At 34.5% G+C, this 19,181-nt stretch overlaps 1 protein-coding gene across 1 annotated transcript in view; it reads left to right on the top strand.

Annotated features, from left to right (window-relative positions):
* Slob (Slowpoke binding protein) overlaps positions 1 to 19,181 on the top strand; it is a 304,418-nt gene that overhangs the window by 266,900 nt on the left and 18,337 nt on the right. The window contains exons 10-12 of the mRNA XM_067767941.1: positions 14,551 to 14,752; positions 16,023 to 16,148; positions 16,248 to 16,390. Coding sequence (XP_067624042.1) covers positions 14,551 to 14,752; positions 16,023 to 16,148; positions 16,248 to 16,390 — 471 coding nt within the window. The remainder of the gene's footprint in view (positions 1 to 14,550; positions 14,753 to 16,022; positions 16,149 to 16,247; positions 16,391 to 19,181) is intronic.

The following is a 19,181-nucleotide window of genomic DNA, read 5'->3' as shown; positions in this document are numbered from 1 at the left end:
TTAATACCTTTAATTTGATACCCATATCGTACAAACACATTCTAGAGTCACCACTGGTCCACCTTTGTGGCGATATCTCGAAAGGGCGTCCACCTATAGAATATATATATATATATATGGCCCACTCTCTTTTAAAATACTCTTTAATACCTTCCATTTGATACACATGTCATACAAACACATTCCAGGGATACCCTAGGTTCATTTTCCTACTTGGTGATTTTCCCTTATTTTGTCTCCAAAGCTCTAAGCTGAGTATGTAATGTTGGGTTACACCCGAACTTAGCCTTCCTTACTTGTTTTAACTTAAATATTTTCTTTTATTAGTTTTATATAATTTAACTTCGAGCAAGTCTGTTTAGCTTAATCCGCTCACATGCAGTTATTAAAAGTCATTTCTATATTTTGTTGGCCTTATTTGATATGATTAAATATATTGGTTTGATGAGCTTGAGGCCGTACAATAAATAAAACACGTTTATTTTCCTTTTTCAAAAATATTTAATTGGTCGATATTTCGACTTCAACTTGAAGTCATCATCAGGAACGCAATGATGTGCTTGATCGACTCAGTTATTAAAAGACTTACGTGCCCAAAAATTTACTTGAAATTTGTTAAAAAAAAATGTGTGAGTGGAAAATATAGAAAACCTAAAGCGGGAGTCATTGGTGCCGTATGTCGTATCGCTGTAGTCGTATCCCTTACGTAATCAGCTGTTTATCGTTACGACGGTAAACCAAAAACCAATTGGTTGGCTACGATACTGTTACGACCTTAGCGGTACCAATAATCGATTGCATTGATTCCCATAAGGTTGATCAAATCAGCTGTTATAAGGTTACCGATACGGTTACCGATAAAGCACCAATGTCTGCAGCTTAATACAGTTTAAAGAACAATATCTCTAATCGAAAAGGGGCATTCCAAAAATAGTTTACTATATTTTCAGGAAAAATAATTGCAGTTTCAAATTTTATATGAAATTTTTTTTTTAATATTCGTGACGAAAACCCGTAGTCAATGTAACAGAAGAACGTGTTCTCAAAAACCAAAACCAGTTTTCAAATTCCTGATTTTGATTCAACCTACCAAATGCCTCTGGAAAAGTTTGGCTCATTGCTGGGTCATAAAATTCTTAGCCTGTATTATCTCTTGGTTTTCAATTACCAAATTTCTATTATTGTTCCTTTCCACGGTCTTGAAACCTTTTGTCATGTGCTGGACATTCTTCCTATCTAGCATTTCAGTCTCTTCACTTTCACGCCTCATTGCCACAATTTTGTTATTATACTCAGCGTGCTTTGCACACAGAGTATATTAACTTTGATTAGATAACGGTTGGTTGTACAGGTATAAAGGAAGTGAGATAGATATAGACTTCCATATATCAAAATCATCAGTGTCGAAAAAAAATTTGATTGAGCCATGTCCGTCCGTCCGTCCTATCTGTCCGTTAACACGATAACTTGAGTAAATATTGAGATATCTTCACCAAATTTGGCACACGCGCTTATCTGGACACAGAATAGATTTGTATTGAAAATGAAATCGAATTATAACCACGCCCACTTTTTATATATATATATAGCATTTTGGAAAACACAAAAAACCTGATTATTTAGTAAATAATACACCTAGAATGTTGAAATTTGACAAGTGGACTGATGTTTAAGTGACTTAAGCTATGAAGATTTTTCGTTCGTTTTTTTCATTAGCCATTGATTGTATTTGTAATTCTCAACTAGTTAGTGAAATATTCTAAAGACATAGTTTAAATTTTTTATCCCAAAGCGGGGTTTTTCAAAGCAAAACAAGGTGGCTCAACCTGCAGCCAATACCTTGGAGCCCCCAGTGCTCGCCCCCAATGAATACATACAAAGTGTAAAAGGCGCATAGCGACCTATCTCTAAAAAAATTAATATACAGCCCACTTAAATAACAAATATTATAATAACAAAAAAAAAACTATTCGCCCGTCGAATCGCCAAAGCTTAGACAACTGATATTGAGACTCTTGATAAAAATTTGGAAAATTTTTTTAAAATGGGCGTGGTATCGCCCACTTGTTATGAAATCAATTTTACAAATATTACTAATCATAAATCAAAAACCGTTAAACCTATCGTAACAAAATTCGGCAGAGAGGTTGCCTTTACTATAAGGAATGCTTTGAAGAAAAATTAACGAAATCGGTTAAGGATCACGCCCACTTTTATATAAAAGATTTTTAAAAGGGTCGTGTACGAATAAAATAAGCTACATCTTAACGAAAAAGAGCTTTGTATCAATAGAATTTTACTTTTTAAATTGAATAATAACACTAAATTGGAAAACATTAAAATTTTTGAAAATGGGTGTGGCACCGCCCCTTTTATGACTAACCAATTTTCTATGTTTCGGAAGCCATAACTAGAAGAAAAATTAACGGGTCGTAATAAAATTGGGTACAAAAATTTTCCCTATAGTAGAAAATATTTCTAGTAAAAATGGACGGGACCGGTTAAAGACCACGGCAACTTTGATATAAACCAAGTTTAAAAGGGTGCAGACTTGAATAATAAGCTATAAATTAGCAAAAAATAGTTTTGAATCAATGATATTTCACTTATCAAGTTTTATTCTAAGAGGAAATGGGGAGACATTTTTTTTAAACTGGCGGTGCCACGTGTTATGTAGAAAAGTAGTTTATCTGAAATGAAATGTGCAATTGAAGCTCACGCTGAGTATATAATGTTCGGTTACACCCGAACTTAGACACCTTTACTTGTTTTCAATTGGAGTAAGTTTTACCTTTTCGCATCACACGATTAAAATGATAATGTGCATTTCCCCATACACAATTGTATAATATGCTATAATTTTTCTTAAATAGTTGTGTCATTCTACGTATTTTTAAACGGATGCTCATATCAAATTTTCAGCGCATTTATGAATAAACAGTGAACTGAAAATATGCGCCAAGCAGCTTTGTCCTGGTACATACATTTTTTATCACTGTTTTGTATAATTGTTAAATTGTTTTAAAGCCACAAGTATTCATTTCAGCAAATAAAAAAGCACATCAGAGAACAAAAACCTGTAACAAATTAAATTCTAATTGCATATTCATAACTTTGTAGAGGGTTTACATTTGAATTTAGTTTTGTTTGCTTGTTGTTGCAACGGCTTAACCTAGTTAGATGACACACTCTAATAATAGAATTGGTGCAGTGCTTAGGTCAGGCATCGGCGTTTCATACATCTTAAGATGGTGAGCAGCTCACGCAGATAGCCTGCGCTCTTTGTTTAGTGAATGGTTCAGTCTGCAATGAGCAGTTGGCGTGTTAACATCGAGTGTTAATATCGCTAGTTGCGCAGCGAAAAATGTATGCACGTATTTACGTAAATACATTTTATTAATATGAATTAATTTAACTAATTTAATATGGAAAAATGCAACTCTCCTCAAAAAGTTTTAATTTTTTTGTTGCATTCAACTTATTTAAGTTTTTATGCGAACTTTCAAAATGTCGTTTGATGTTATTTACATACGTCGCTGAAAATGTTTTGTAGCATAAACCCCATTGAATTTGCCCAAAGGCGTCGTTCAACATAAAATATTCGCTTGCCATTGTGCGCATCAATAATTTATTATTTATTGCGTGCTTAGCCGTTGCAGTTTTACAAGCGAATGATCAGTGAATCATTTGGATCGTACGATCAAAGCGCTCTCACTAATACATCCACACAACATTTTTGCCGACACTTGGCTTAGGTAGCCATGTAGATTTAGTGCAATAGAGATAGGATTTTTGTATATATGTATGTGTATACTCACGTTCACATGGACAAGTGACAATGTAATAAGTAATCTTTTTTTATCAACATTGAAATACCTTATTAAAAGCTCATTTATAAAGTTTAAAGTAAACTGCAATTATCGTTGCATAGTTTAAGGGGCTCACTCCTATATATTCCGTAAATCGATTTGGGCTGCAAAGTAATATTTGTATGGAATTTATTCTGTGGAACAAATTCTTAGTTTGTGTTGTGGCCTGTCAGAGGTAGACAAATTCACTTCATAATAAACAATCTAATATCCTGATGTGTCCAAAAGCATCACAGAATGTCAAGATATGCCACAACTTATTATAATTCTGTTTTAATGTCATAGCTCCTTCCTCCTTTGTTATGGTAATCGATGTCCCTTATGTGTTTTTGCTTATTCTTATAAGTATGTATGTATGCAGTTATATCCCTGCAAAAAATCATGAGATTAATCCTTAAATAGAGTGATCTGCGACTGAGCTCTTTTGTCTTCATTTGAGTATAATTGGTCCTCTCTAGTCCCTTTCGGATACAGTTGGGACTAGTCAGTTTGAAACTTATGTGGCCAATTTTAAGAAACAATAAAAAAAAACGAAACAAACTGTGTAAAATAAAAAAATTTATGGAATTGAAACAAATTATTTCATAACTATCCGTAGCCGCATACCGAGCTAATATACCAGTATTCCAGTTTTCATAATCGCAGGATTTGTTTTTGTTATATTTTTCTACAATACCAATTTGACTTCTTATTGATAAGAAAAGGGACTATTCTTCATATGTTCCCATATGGGGGTACCCCTTTCGGGTACAATTAGTCTCTTCATAGGACATGCTCAAACAAAAGGGAACAATTCAACTCTTACAAAGAGATCAAAACTGGCATTGGTAGCATACATATTTGGTATTCATCCCGGATTCATCCTAGACTAATCGCATTTTTTGCAGGTATATTCTCTAGCTGTGCAGGATAATATTTTTTTCTGCTCTAACAACAAGAATAAGCATTTAGCAAAACCATTTGCAATAAACGATATGAATAGAAGTTCATTTACACACTTATGTAAATGCTATGGAGGCAAGTGTGTATGTTTCATTGTATTAATAAGTAGAGGTTTCCTAACTGCACTTAAGGAAAACGTATACGTTACATATAAATGTGTTTACAATAAATCATATGCCCATGGCCTTGTGCGGCATATATACAATAAAGTGGGTCAAGTTTCTGCATCGTAATCGTTCCTAGCAGTTTTGCACTCTACATTAAAGTCTATGAAACAAGATCCTTCAAACTAAAACTTAAGTGCACTCTAAAATCGATTTGGCCTATAAGTGCAATTAATTTGCGATGGCAACATGCAAAGATGTTTCTTAACTCTTTTTTAGTGTCATGTCTACTGAAAGAAGACACTGCTCCGAAATTTCGTTATTTCAAAAAGCCCTCTTCAATTCGGGGTTTTCCTTACTTTTTTAAAAGGCCTTTGGTTTGTCTGGCTTTCACAGCCGAATTACCTGTGTATCCACACCAATAGAAATCGAAATTAATTATTTTTACATGTTCACTTCAATTCTCATAATACGGTTTTTCATCGTCCCTTTTCATATTTGGTTTGGAGACAAACTGGTGATTCCTGTAAGAAAATGTACACTGAAATTCGCGCAATACCAATGAGAAAATCTAATCTGTAGGAAAGTTTAGTTTAGTTTAGGTTACTAAGTCTATGATCGAAAAGAATCTTAGAGACTAGATAAAAATGAATTGAAAGATATAAAAACTATGTAGTCAAACTTATATATGTAATTAACGTGCAAATAATAAAAAAAAGATAGCATTGAGTTAAATAAATATATAAAAATAAATTACAGGCACAATTCCAGAGAAGACTTGAACGTACTTCTCGACAAAGAGAAATCAAGAAGTAAACTCCCTGAAAGTCTATTAAATTCGGTAAATGCGCGGAAAATCGGGTCGAACATGCAATAGTTAGCTCTACCGACATGCAAGTAAAAGGGCAAGAAAGTACGAAGATACCAATTAGGTACATTAAAATTAACTCTAGCTAGGAGTGCTGAACAATCCAAAGAGCCAGTGATGAGATCATAAACAAACATTAGTATATGCACAGCTCTCCGGATTTCAAGAGACTGGAGATTGATAAGTGTGCAGCGCGAGTAATAGGATGGGGTTGGATCGTCAAAGTTAATAGAAAATAAGCAAAATCTAATGAATTTTCTTTGAACCCTCTCTATTCTGGTAGAGTGGCCACTATATATAGGATTCCAGACAACTGAGGCGTATTCTAATTTTGAGCGAACTAAAGAGATAAAAAGTGCCTTCCTGGTATAGGGATCCTTAAAGTCTTTTGCATATCTGCGAAGGAAGGCAAGGTTTCTGTAAGCCTTCGGAAGGACATAACAGATATGACTAACGAAGGAGAAAGAGGTGACGAAGACAACACCTAGATCAATAAATTCTTTGACAGAAGCCAGTGGAACACCTGAAATACCATAGGGCGTGGTATGTAGAGTAGACGACTTATAAAAAGACATTTGAAACCATTTTTTAACATTTAAGTAGAGATTATTGGCATTACACCAAGCAACAAGATTATTTAGATCATTTTGTAGGAGCACTGCATCTGACGGACCATTAATTCTACGAAAAATCTTAAGATCATCTGCATATAAAAGGAAATCGGACGAATTAAAGCAGGAACCAGTGTCATTAATAAAGAGTACAAATAAAAGAGGACCAAGAATTCTACCCTGAGGTACCCCGGACATTGCAAAGAAAGGTTGGGACTTACAGTCTTCAATTTCGACGCACACAGACCTATACGACAAATGAGACTTTAACCATGATAGGAAAACAGAATGAAATCCAATGCATTCCAGTTTAAATAATAAGTTTTTATGAAAAACTTTATCGAAAGCCTTTGTGAAATCAATGTATACAGTATCTACCTGGCAACCGTCCTGAGGTGCAGAAATCAGAAAACGACACTAGGTTCGTAATAGTCGAGCGGCCAGCCACAAACCCGTGTTGTCACGGCTCAATGACGCTTTTGATGACAAAAGTTAGCTTCTCTTTTATAATTTTTTCAAAAAGCTTCGAGCATAATTAGAGACATCATTTTTATTTCCAGCTTTAAAGATTGGACAAATGGAACTTTTTTCCACCTATCGATAAAAGTTCCGGAAGACAGGGATAAATTGAATATATGCCGAAGAGGTATGCACAAAGTAAACTACAGAACTTCAGGACAAAGGCACAGAGGCCGTCACTGTCACATTTTAATGAGGATTTAAGGGAGGACATAGCATTGCTTTCGTCATCGCCAGAGATCACGAGGGAGCCAAAATCTAGACGATCATAGAGCCCGGATCGCGAAAAAGGGTCATTCAGATCTACAGTAGCATCATCAAAGTTTGATTTAAAAAAAATCAGCAAACAGCTCAACTGTTTCAGGTAGGGACTGGGAGCTTACTCCATTAAAGCTTATGCAGATCGGGATATTCGTCGAACCACGTTTGGAGCGGATAAAGTTCCAAAAGGTTTTAGGATTTGCTTTCTTACCCATATAGCGATTATAAAGGAATTTGTCAAGGACATTAAATTGACGCACACTGGTAGTGAACTGTTCTCTGAGAAGGATATTATCTGAATCTGCCTTGAATAAGTTATTGAGTTTGTTACGCTTATTTTTCTACCTCTTAAGAGTTTTATTATACCATGGTAATTTATGCAGCCTGGGCCCGAAACGAGGCACTATACTTTGAAATGTTTCAGTCAAATTCTATAAGAAAATATCATAACAAACACTAAAGTCATTAGAGGGAAATATGTTTTCCCAGTTAATTTCAAATAATACATTGTTCAGCTCGCCGAAATCAGTAGAACGAAAGTTGAAAGAGGAATTATCTAAAGCAGGTGACGTAGGGATAACATGAAATTTATGTATATGAATAACTATCGGTATATGATGTCTATCAGATAGATATACAGGAAAAGTACTCTCAGAGAGTTGATATATTAATATCTCGTCGACGAATATGAGATGAAGTAACCTCGAGAGAGTATTAAATAAATTATTGATTTAAATCAGATTACAACATCAGGTATTATCTCTAAGGCTAATTTCATTAGAACGCGTGACATTGGTAGGTGTCAAAATGCCATTATTTTGAAAATATGACCATACAATATCTGGTAGATTGAAGTCTCCAAGTATACAAAAGTTGGCATCAGTATCAGTTTCGCATAAATTAACGATGTTCTCTACATGAGCATTATATAAGCCATCACCACTATTGGGCGGTATATACGAGCAAAAATGAAAGTAAAGCCAGACGAACTGGAAACACAGACACACAGCTGATCGAGCAACGTATCATGATTATGTAGTTGAAACTTTAATGAATGCAGGCCTCTGTTAACTGCAATTAGGACACCAACACCTTTCTTTTGACCGGTGTTCGCGAAGTCTCTGTCTTTACGGAAAGTTAGGAATAACTTAGGATCAAAGTACTCTTCATCAAAGAAGTCTTCGTTGAGTCACGTTTCAACGATGACGTATATGTCGCAGTCCAAACGAGACGTAGATAATAGAAATTCTTTAGATTTGGTGCGCATGCCGCCAACATTTTGAAAGTAGACTCTCAGAGATGCACCCCAGACGCAGTTTGGGATGTTATAAGTGGAAAATCATCAATGTGTCACGAAGAATATTGTTGGTGTGTACTATGAAGGTCTGCATATTCGCTAGTTTTTCGGTAATTAAGGTCATAGATCACAAAAAATAGCTTTACACAATTATTTTACTTTCTAGAGCTTTGCCGAGCTTTTTGCCTCAACAAATTCTGTCTGAAGCATTTTATATGGGATCAAAAGTTGCTGCGGTATCAGCCACTACAGAATTGCTTTTGAAATAAATTGCGGCCTATTTCGTCATCACTGCATGGCTTTCTACGGAGCATATTCTACCTTTTTCTAGACAATTTTGAAATTATCTGTATTCCAGGATCTTTATGTATGGTTTTTGGAATCATTTCGGGACTATTTCCAGATCGTCACGGAGCTATTTTCGGAATCATATTGGCACTATTTCGGAATTTCCTGAATTATTTTACGGTTGTTTTCGGAATAATTTTGGAATAATTTCCGAATCATGTAACGCTGTGTTCAGGATAGTTTTTGGACTTCTTCGTTAAAGCTTCAGGACTGTTGTTGGGATCATATGCTTACTACTTCCGAATATTCTTAGGGAATGTTTCGCCACTATTTTGGACTGTTTCTGAATTTTGTTCGAGATCGTTTATGGTATCTTTCGATATTCTTTTAAGAATGATTTCTGGACTGTTTTTAAATAGTTTTATCGACGAGTTTATGACTATTTCGCTCTTGTTTTTGTTCATTTTAACACTATTTCTTTACTATTTAAAGTTAATTTGGGATTTTTTTTCGAAATTACTTCAGGATTGTTTTAAGGACCATTCCGGGATTGTTTCGGGTTTATTTTCGAAATATTTTTGGGGCAATTTCATGATGATATAGAAGCTGTTTTTATGGTAACCTTTGGAAGTTTAGGGGTTGTTTTACGGATAATTTTCAAATTAAGAACTCCGGAACTTTTTCGACGTTGTTTAGCTACTCACTTGGACCATTTAATATTATTATTACTAGGCCTGGAAGCACTGCGACCTTTGTGTAGATCTATTGTGCATGATCTTTCAGCCTAATTTTGCATGTGCAAGCTTTTAGTGTATCTAAGTATCTCTTCAGGCTTTTCACTCTATATCACATGGAGATTGAGAGTCACACCAACTACATGGGAGGGTCTCTGTCTTGCTAGAGCGACGCATTCACAGAGAATGTGAAGCGTCGTTTCATCCTCCAGCTCACAGAAACGACAAATTTGAGTATCGGATAGATTTTAGAAATAAGGTTTTTCAATTAGAAGAAAATTTTTCTAAGTGGGGTCGCCCTCGGCAGTGTTTGGCAAGCGCTCCGGGTGTATTTCTGAAAAGCTCTCAGTAAAAACTCATCTGCCTTGCAGATGCCGTTCGGAGTCGGCATAAAACATGTAGGTCCCGTCCGGCCAATTTGTAGGGAAAATCAAGAGGAGCTCGACGCAAATTGGAAGAGAAGCTCGGCCTTAGATCTCTTCGGAGGTTATTGCGCCTTACATTTATTTGTTTTTTTTTTGAAGTGATATCGTAGACCACAGTGTCCTCCCTGCTTAGATTAATAAGTTTGGCTGATGCTTTTTTTGCCGGAAGTATAAACAGTTTGGCTTGTCCTTGAGCTATTTCTGCGGAGTTGTTTTACGGACAATTTTCGAGTATCTCCTTATTGCTTTCGTAATCGTTTTAGGATAATTTCTTTGCTATATAAGGCTTATATATTTCTATTTCGGAATTATTTTAGGAATCATTCCGAGATTACTTCAGGATTGCTTTAAGGATCATGCAGGGACTATGTCAGAAAAATTTTAGGAAGGCTTTCGTGGTATTTTAAATATCATGTAGGGATTGTTTTAGAAAATTTTTCGTTACATTTTATGACTATCTCCAGAATACTTCGACATTGTTCTTCATGGAATTTTGCGACTTTTAAGGATAATGTTCGGAACTGCTTCAATATGGCTTGTATTCGATTTTTTTTTGTTCAAATCGTTAAAAGACTTAGGCTTTTCAAACTTTCCAAATTTTTTGTATTTTAGTGGTTTTTTTATTTACACTTTCGGTTTCTTTTCTCGCTCTGCATCAGCCAGTTATATAAGTGCAACTTACGTGGTTTCTGAAAAATGAAAAATTTCTTATTTTAAAAAATTTGCTATTTTAGTGAAGCCCAAAGAACTTGATTTAAATTTTTTTTAATTATAATATAGAGCCACGCTAATGTATATAGATGCATATATACCTATGATATGTATCCAGATAAAGGATTTTAAACCTTCACTTAAAAAGTAAAACCAGAATATAATATATTTTTACTTTTCTAAAAGTGCATTGAATATTCCTAAATATAAAATATTTCTTATACGGTGTTCTGCATTGTATATAGAATTGCTAGTTGAGGAGCAAAAGGGCGTATGAGTGATATAGTCTTTATTCGAAGCATGGAATTTTTATACTCAGTTCAGCAGAGCTCACAGAGTCACCCCTGGTCCACCTTTATGACGATATATCGAAAAGGCGTGCACCCATAGAACTAAGCCCCACGCCCTTTTAAAATACTCATTAACACCTTTCATTTGATACCCATATCGTACAAACATATTCTAGAGTCACCCCTGGTCCACCTTTATGGCGATATCTCGAAAAGTCGACCACCTGTAGAACTAAGGCCCACTCCCTTTTAAAAAGAATCATTAACACCTTTCATTTGATACCCATATCGTACAAACAAAGTCTAGAGTCACCCCTGGTCCACATTTATGGCGATATCTCGAAAAGGCGTCCACCTATAGAACTAAGGCCCACGCCCTTTTGAAATACTCATTAACACCTTTAGTTTGATACCCATATTGTACAAACGCATTCTAGAGTCACCCCGGGTCCACCTTTATGGCGATATCTCGAAAAGGCGAACACCTATAGAACTAAGGCCCACTCCCTTTTAAAAAGCTCATTAACCCCTTTCATTTGATACCCATATCGTACAAACAAATTCTAGGGTCACCCCTGGTCCACCTTTATGGCGATATCTCGAAACGGCGTCCACCTATGGAACTAAGGAACACTCCCTTTTAAAATACTCATTAACACCTTTTATTTGATACCCATATTGTACAAACAAATTCTATAGTCACCCCTGGTCCACCTTTATGCCGATATCTCGAAAAGGCAACCACCTATACAACTACCAACACTCCCTTTTAAAACCCTCATTAATACCATTAATTTGATACCCATATCGTACAAACACATACTAGATTCACCCATGGTCCCCCTTTATGGCGATATCTCGAAAAGGCGTACACCTATAGAACTAAGGCCCACTCCCTTTTAAAATACTCATTAACACCTTTCGTTTAATACCCATATTGTACAAACGCATTCTAGAGTCATCCTTGGTCCACCTTTAAGCCGATATCTCGAAAACGCGACCACCTATACAACTACCACCACTCCCTTTTAAAACCCTCATTAATACCTTTACTTTTATACCCATATCGTACAAACACATTCTAGAGTCACCCCTGGTCCACCTTTATGGCGATATCTCGAAAAGGCGTCCACCTATAGAACTAAGACCCACGCTCTTTTGAAATACTCATTAACACCTTTCGTTTGATACCCATATCGTACAAACAAATTCTAGGGTCACCCCTGGTCCACATTTATGGCGATATCTCCAAACGGCGTCCACCTATGGAACTCAGGATCACTCCCTTTTAAAATGTTCATTAAACCCTTTCGTTTGATATCCATAGCGTACAAACACATTCTAGAGTCAACCCTGATCCACCTTTATGGCGGTATCTCGAAAAGGCGTTAACCTATAGAACTAAGCCCCACGCCCTTTTAAAATACTTATTAACACCTTTCGTTTGATACCCATATTGTACAAACACATTCTAGAGTCACCCCTGGTCCACCTTTATGGCGATATCTCGAAAAGGCGTTAACCTATAGAACTAAGCCCCACGCCCTTTTAAAATACTTATTAACACCTTTCGTTTGATACCCATATTGTACAAACGCATTCGAGAGTCACCCCTGGTCCACCTTTATGGCGGTATCTCGAAAAGGCGTCCTCCTATAGAACTAAGGCCCACTCCCTTTTAAAATGCTCATTAAACCCTTTCATTTGATACCCATATCGTACAAACAAATTCTAGGGTCACCCCTGGTCCACATTTATGGCGATATCTCCAAACGGCGTCCACCTATAGAACTCAGGATCACTCCCTTTTAAAATGTTCATTAAACCCTTTCGTTTGATATCCATAGCGTACAAACACATTCTAGAGTCAACCCTGATCCACCTTTATGGCGATATCTCGAAAAGGCGTTAACCTATAGAACTAAGCCCACGCCCTTTTAAAATACTTATTAACACCTTTCGTTTGATACCCATATTGTACAAACACATTCTAGAGTCACCCCTGGTCCACCTTTATGGCGATATCTCGAAAAGGCGTTAACCTATAGAACTAAGCCCCACGGCCTTTTAAAATACTCATTAACACCTTTCATTTGATACCCATATCGTACAAACATATTCTAGAGTCACCCCTGGTCCACCTTTATGGCGATATCTCGAAAAGTCGACCACCTGTAGAACTAAGGCCCACTCCCTTTTAAAAAGAATCATTAACACCTTTCATTTGATACCAATATCGTACAAACAAAGTCTAGAGTCACCCCTGGTCCACCTTTATGGCGATATCTCGAAAAGGCGTCCACCTATAGAACTAAGGCCCACGCCCTTTTGAAATACTCATTAACACCTTTCGTTTGATACCCATATTGTACAAACGCATTCTAGAGTCACCCCGGGTCCACCTTTATGGCGATATCTCGAAAAGGCATCCACCTATAGAACTAAGGCCCACTCCCTTTTAAAAAGCTCATTAACCCCTTTCATTTGATACCCATATCGTACAAACAAATTCTAGGGTCACCCCTGGTCCACCTTTATGGCGATATCTCGAAACGGCGTCCACCTATGGAACTAAGGAACACTCCCTTTTAAAATACTCATTAACACTTTTATTTGATACCCATATTGTACAAACAAATTCTATAGTCACCCCTGGTCCACCTTTATGCCGATATCTCGAAAAGGCGACCACCTATACAACTACCACCACTCCCTTTTAAAACCTTCATTAATACCTTTAATTTGATACCCATATCATACAAACACATTCTAGAGTCACCCCTGGTCCACCTTTATGGCGGTATCTCGAAAAGGCGTCCGTCCACCTATAGAACTAAGGCCCACTCCCTTTTAAAATGTTCATTAACCCCTTTCATTTGATACCCATGTTGTACAAACGCATTCTAGAGTCACCCCGGGTCCACCTTTATAGCGATATCTCGAAAAGGCGTTAACCTATAGAACTAAGCCCCACGCCCTTTTAAAATACTCATTAACACCTTTCGTTTGATACCCATATTGTACAAACGCATTCTATATTCACCCCTCGTTCACCTTTATGGCGGTATCTCGAAAAGGCGTCCACCTATAGAACTAAGGCCCACTCCCTTTTAAAATGTTCATTAACCCCTTTCATTTGATACCCATATCGTACAAACAAATTCTAGGGTCACCCCTGGTCCACCTTTATGGCGATATCCAAACGGCGTCCACCTATGGAACTAAGGATCACTCCCTTTTAAAATACTCATTAACACCTTTCATTTGATATCCATAGCCTACAAACAAATTCTAGAGTCAACCCTGATCCACCTTTATGGCGATATCCCTAAATGGCGTCCACCTATAGATCTATGGCCCACTCCCTCATAAAATACTTTTTAATGCCTTTCGTTTGATATACATGTCATACAAACACATTCCAGGATTACCCTCGGTTCATTTTCCTACATGGTTATTTTCCCTTATGTTGTCACCATAGCTCTCAACTGAGTATGTAATGTTCGGTTACACCCGAACATAACCTTCCTTACTTGTTTAATATAAATTTTAAACTTACTCAACTGCAGTATATAAAATCTTTTGGACAAGCTTTACTACCTAAACTTTCTTTTCTTCCTTCTATTTTTAGGCTTTCCGGCCTTGAGAACGGTCTACTCGGTTTAAGTTCACGTGTTAACGCGGTAATGTGGTCACGTTCGACAACAGAAATTGAAAATGTCGATATAATTTGTTTTGGTCATTTATTATATGAAATGTGTACTGGTCAAGAAATGACTACACCCAAACCGTCCATGAGAGTGCTCGAAATGGAATTGGACAATTTTCCACAGGTGAGCTGAAAAGGAATTTATTGCAATGCGGTGCATTGTTAACAGCACGAAATTGATAACACCTAAAATAAGTTATGTATCGTTTTTTTTATTTATTTATTCAACAATATACAATATTTTCTCATGTAAAATAAATATTTTTTTATCAACGAAGAAAAAAAATGTTTTTCTTAGAAAAGCAACAAAAAGTTATACAGACAAATATAAGACAATTAGACATATGAGATGTAGCAGATGAGATAAGAAATAACATAAATATAGTTTAAAAAAAACCAAACACCACGCCACAGCACAGAAGTTTGTGTCTCCGCTATTAAGCACATCTCGTTTTGTAGCGAGTGACATATTTAACCACTGCTTTCTTGAATAATTGCCGCTAGATGGTTTTCTTTTCCCACCTAACCTAGAGAGTTACAAACATACAAGTGAAGCTAATATAAGCGTGTTAAAAAGCCATTAATCGCGAAAGCTGTTCGCGAAAAGTCTGTTCCCTGGGAGAAATAGGCGAACGAGGCAACCGAGAGCTCAAAAGTGGCACAGTCCAAATTTTAAATTAAACTAAACTAAGCTAACAAGGAGTTAGTTTGGTCTTAACACGCTATAAGTGAAATACGCTAATATATTTAATTGTAAAGATCTACTACCATAGTCGTACTCTAAATAAAGGGCATTTTATATACAGACCACTTGCGTTTATTTATTTGACAGTTTATTGTTTCGAACGATAACAGAAGGCGCAGAATTATCGAGAACTACTTCAACTCGGAACAATATGAATATAAGAATGATGCGATATCTGACAAATCAAAACCTTTCATAAGCTTCCGTTTTCATTATTTTTGATATTTCATATGTTAGATATCTTTATTAAGGGTCCAATTCTCTATTACGAAATGGGCATTCGTTTCGCCTCAGAGACGAATCGTAGTGTATTTGCACTATGTTAAACGATGGCAAAAGATCAATTGACATAATGTGAGAAACGTAAAAGTCGAGAGAAACGAAATTGCTTGTAGGCGAATCGGTTGTTTGAGCTATCGTTTGCAATACAGAATAAAGCCCTAAGTTTTTTTCGATATGTGTAAAAAAACGATCAATAAATTTTTTTGTTTCTTAAATAAAAATTTGGAAAACGCATACATACAAAGTAAATTTGTTTAGAATTTTTATTGCGGTTTAAATCTTACGTTAAAGTTAGTGGACGCTTGCCACTTTCTAAAACCTAAATTAATATTTCCTTATTTTTTTTATATTTTTTTTAATTTTCTAGATTTTAGATGTACTTGGCCTGATATTCGAACCGCCAAGCGGTGTATGCCCCTCCGTGGAGGACTTAGTATTATGTGATCTATTCAGAAGCATCGACTTACGTGAATTACGTGGACCTTGCTTTAGCGTAAGTATATCGAAACGATAATAAAAAACAAAACTAACCTCAACAAACACCTTCTTTAATATTTCTACAACTTCATTAATCGATCCACGTAATTTATAGACAATCAAACCGAGCCTCAGCAGATCCACGTTAAATTTATTATATGCTGTTAAGAAGAGACAATGTACATCATTGGGTAGTTCGCTTAGCGAAATGAGTTCACCAAGCACACCGCCATCAACGCCGCGCGACGGACGACGTGGGTGAGTAAAATTTTTAGTCTAACGCAAATTCTAACAATGTCACACAAAAAAACAAGTGAAATACAAATTTGTATGTCATATATAAACAAACATACACTAGCGTTCATTTTTCCAAGTATTAATTTTCATTATTAAAAAAAAATAAATAGAAAAAATTTAGAATAGAAAAATCTGAAGAACAAAAATGTCCAACGTACTTCACCTTTCTTCTCAGCACACACTCATTTACATACTTACGAGAATACACATAAACAATCGCCCGCTTCACTTTCGCTCATAAATACTTCATTACATTTTGTGTTACTAGCATTCGGAGTATTCCATGCAAACTCACCCTGTTGATGAAATTAACATCACTGATTTCAATATTTCTTTGTAACCGTCAAATTTATTCCTCCAGAAAATAAAAAAAAATTTAAAATTGGAATTAACAAAATTTTTTGTTTACTTTAGGTTTTTTTTTAACTATTTTCCTTTAATAGCTTGGTGGAAATTTGTTCGCCGCTTATTTTTTATTGAATTTAATGGGAAATTTTTTCAAAAAAACTTAATCCCAAAATTCATTCATTATCAAATCCATAATTTTTCTTTGTGATTTTCAAGAGTTTGACGAATATTTTCTCAAAAAATTTTGTTTGAGTTTCCAAATTAATTCTAATGTTTTTTTAGTTATAACTTGAAGAGTTTTTGGTAATAAGTTTTTTAAAAAAATTATGCAAAAAAGAAAATGCAATATTTTCCATGAGAAAAGGTTTTTGAAAAAATTTACTGTTGTACAAAAAGCTGCCGCTTTGTCCGTCCCAATTGCCGCGTTGTAAAAAATTTTCACAAAATATTAAATAAAATTAAAAAAGAAAAATATTTTGGTTTAATAAAAACATTGTTTTTTTTCAGTTTTTAGTTTTTTTTTTATGAATTAAAAAAATGTTCAAACATTTTTTTTGTTTATTTGCAAAGGAGTTAAAACATTCTTTTGTGTTCGTTTTTTTTAATTACTTGGGAAAATTGGCAGATTTTTTTGCTGAATTCTCATCAAATAAGGTATAAAAAATTATATTACATTTTTGTTTTTGATATAAATTAAAACATTTTTATTAATTTTTTTGAAATAACTTGGTGATAACTGTCTGACTGAAATGTTTAACAAAATATTTTTATTTTTATTTATAGATTGATTCACTTGATTTTTTTTTTTAATTTTGGGTTTTGATGAATTCTAAAAAAAATTATCAAACAATTTTTTTTATACGAGTTAGCCGGGGATTGCACGTATCGCTTTAAATGTATGAAAAAATTTATTTGAAGCAATTTTTAATTTTCCCTCCCGGGAGAAAAAGGCTTTGAAGAGATTTACAAGGTATAATCGAAACAGCTGTCGCCTTGTCCGTCCTGATGTCACGTTGTTTAAAATTTTCCCAAATTATTAAATAAATTATAAAATTAAAAATTGCTTGAAATAAATGTTTTCATACATTTAAAGCGATACGGGCAATCCCCGGTTAACTCATATAAGTAGACAAAATTTGGTTAATTCGTTGTAGTTCTATAAATAGAACAAAAACAACAACAAATACCAATTTTCTCTGAAAACCGCCTTACAAACAGGCATAACTTCAACACATAACTACATACGATATATGTAATGTGTGGAAGATAATATATGCGAAGAAGGCAATTGGGAAAAACTTTACAACAACTAAGGCATGACGTAGCTGAATGCGTTTATAACCATTTCAACTATCGTAGGAGTGCGGGTTCGACTCCCACTCCCGGGAGAAAAGGCTTTGAAGAGATTTACAAGGTATAATCGAAACAGCTGTCGCCTTGTCTGTCCTGATGTCACGTTGTTTAAATTTTTCCCAAATTATTAAATAATTTTTTTTTTAATTTGCCAAAGATTTTTTTTTGTGCTCGTTTAAATGACTTGTGAATTGTCAGACTCGAATTTTTTTTGTGAAATCGCAAAAAATAGTGTTTAAAAATGAAATAAATTTTTCGTATGTTGAAATAAATTAAAACATTTTTATAGGTTTTTTTTTTAATAACTTGCAGAATGTTGTTTTATTTAAAACATTTCAGCTTTTCTGCAAAAAAAATTTTTATTTAAGTAAAATTTATTAAGTTTTCGAAAATTTCTAGTTTTTTTTCTAGTAACTGCTTAAAAATAGTGTGCTTTGGCTTTTTTGATCTAGAGGAATCTATAAAACATTATCCCAATTAATTAATTTTAAAATAAATTTACTCTTCTTTTTTTTTATAATAAAATTTTCTTTTTTTATAAATTCTGCAAGTACTTAAATTTTTGTTTATTATTTGTTAAATAAATAAATAAATAAAGTGAACAGTTTATGATCTTTTTAGTAATAAATTTACGAAAAAAAATTATTTAAAAAAATTTGGTTTTTTTTTTAAATATTTTGAAATAATTTTTTTTTTTTTTTTTTGTGATTTGGTGTCAATTTTTCAGGTTTGGCAGTATTTATCAAATTATTGTTTTCTGAAAAGAAAGCTCTATACAAATAGTACGTTTTTTAAATATATTTTTGGTTGTGAGCTCTTTCTTTGTTTATTTTTGAAATTTTTTTATTTTTGGAGTCCTTTGGATTAGGATATCGTTTTTTAAAAGGTTATTTTCTTACTGAAAATTCTTAAATTTTTCTCAAGTTAAAAAAAAAATAATTATTTTAATATTCTTACTAATATTTAGCTTTTATTAAAAATTTAAAACAATTTTTTTAATATTTATTTTTTGAACTTATCGGTTTTTTTATCATTTTATCCTTTTTTTGAA

This window comes from Eurosta solidaginis, chromosome 2 (assembly GCF_040869045.1).
Source record: "Eurosta solidaginis isolate ZX-2024a chromosome 2, ASM4086904v1, whole genome shotgun sequence".
In the NCBI taxonomy this organism is placed as follows: Eukaryota; Metazoa; Arthropoda; class Insecta; order Diptera; family Tephritidae; genus Eurosta; species Eurosta solidaginis.
Note: the sequence above shows the minus strand (reverse complement) of the source record. Positions and strands in the feature narration are given on the sequence as shown.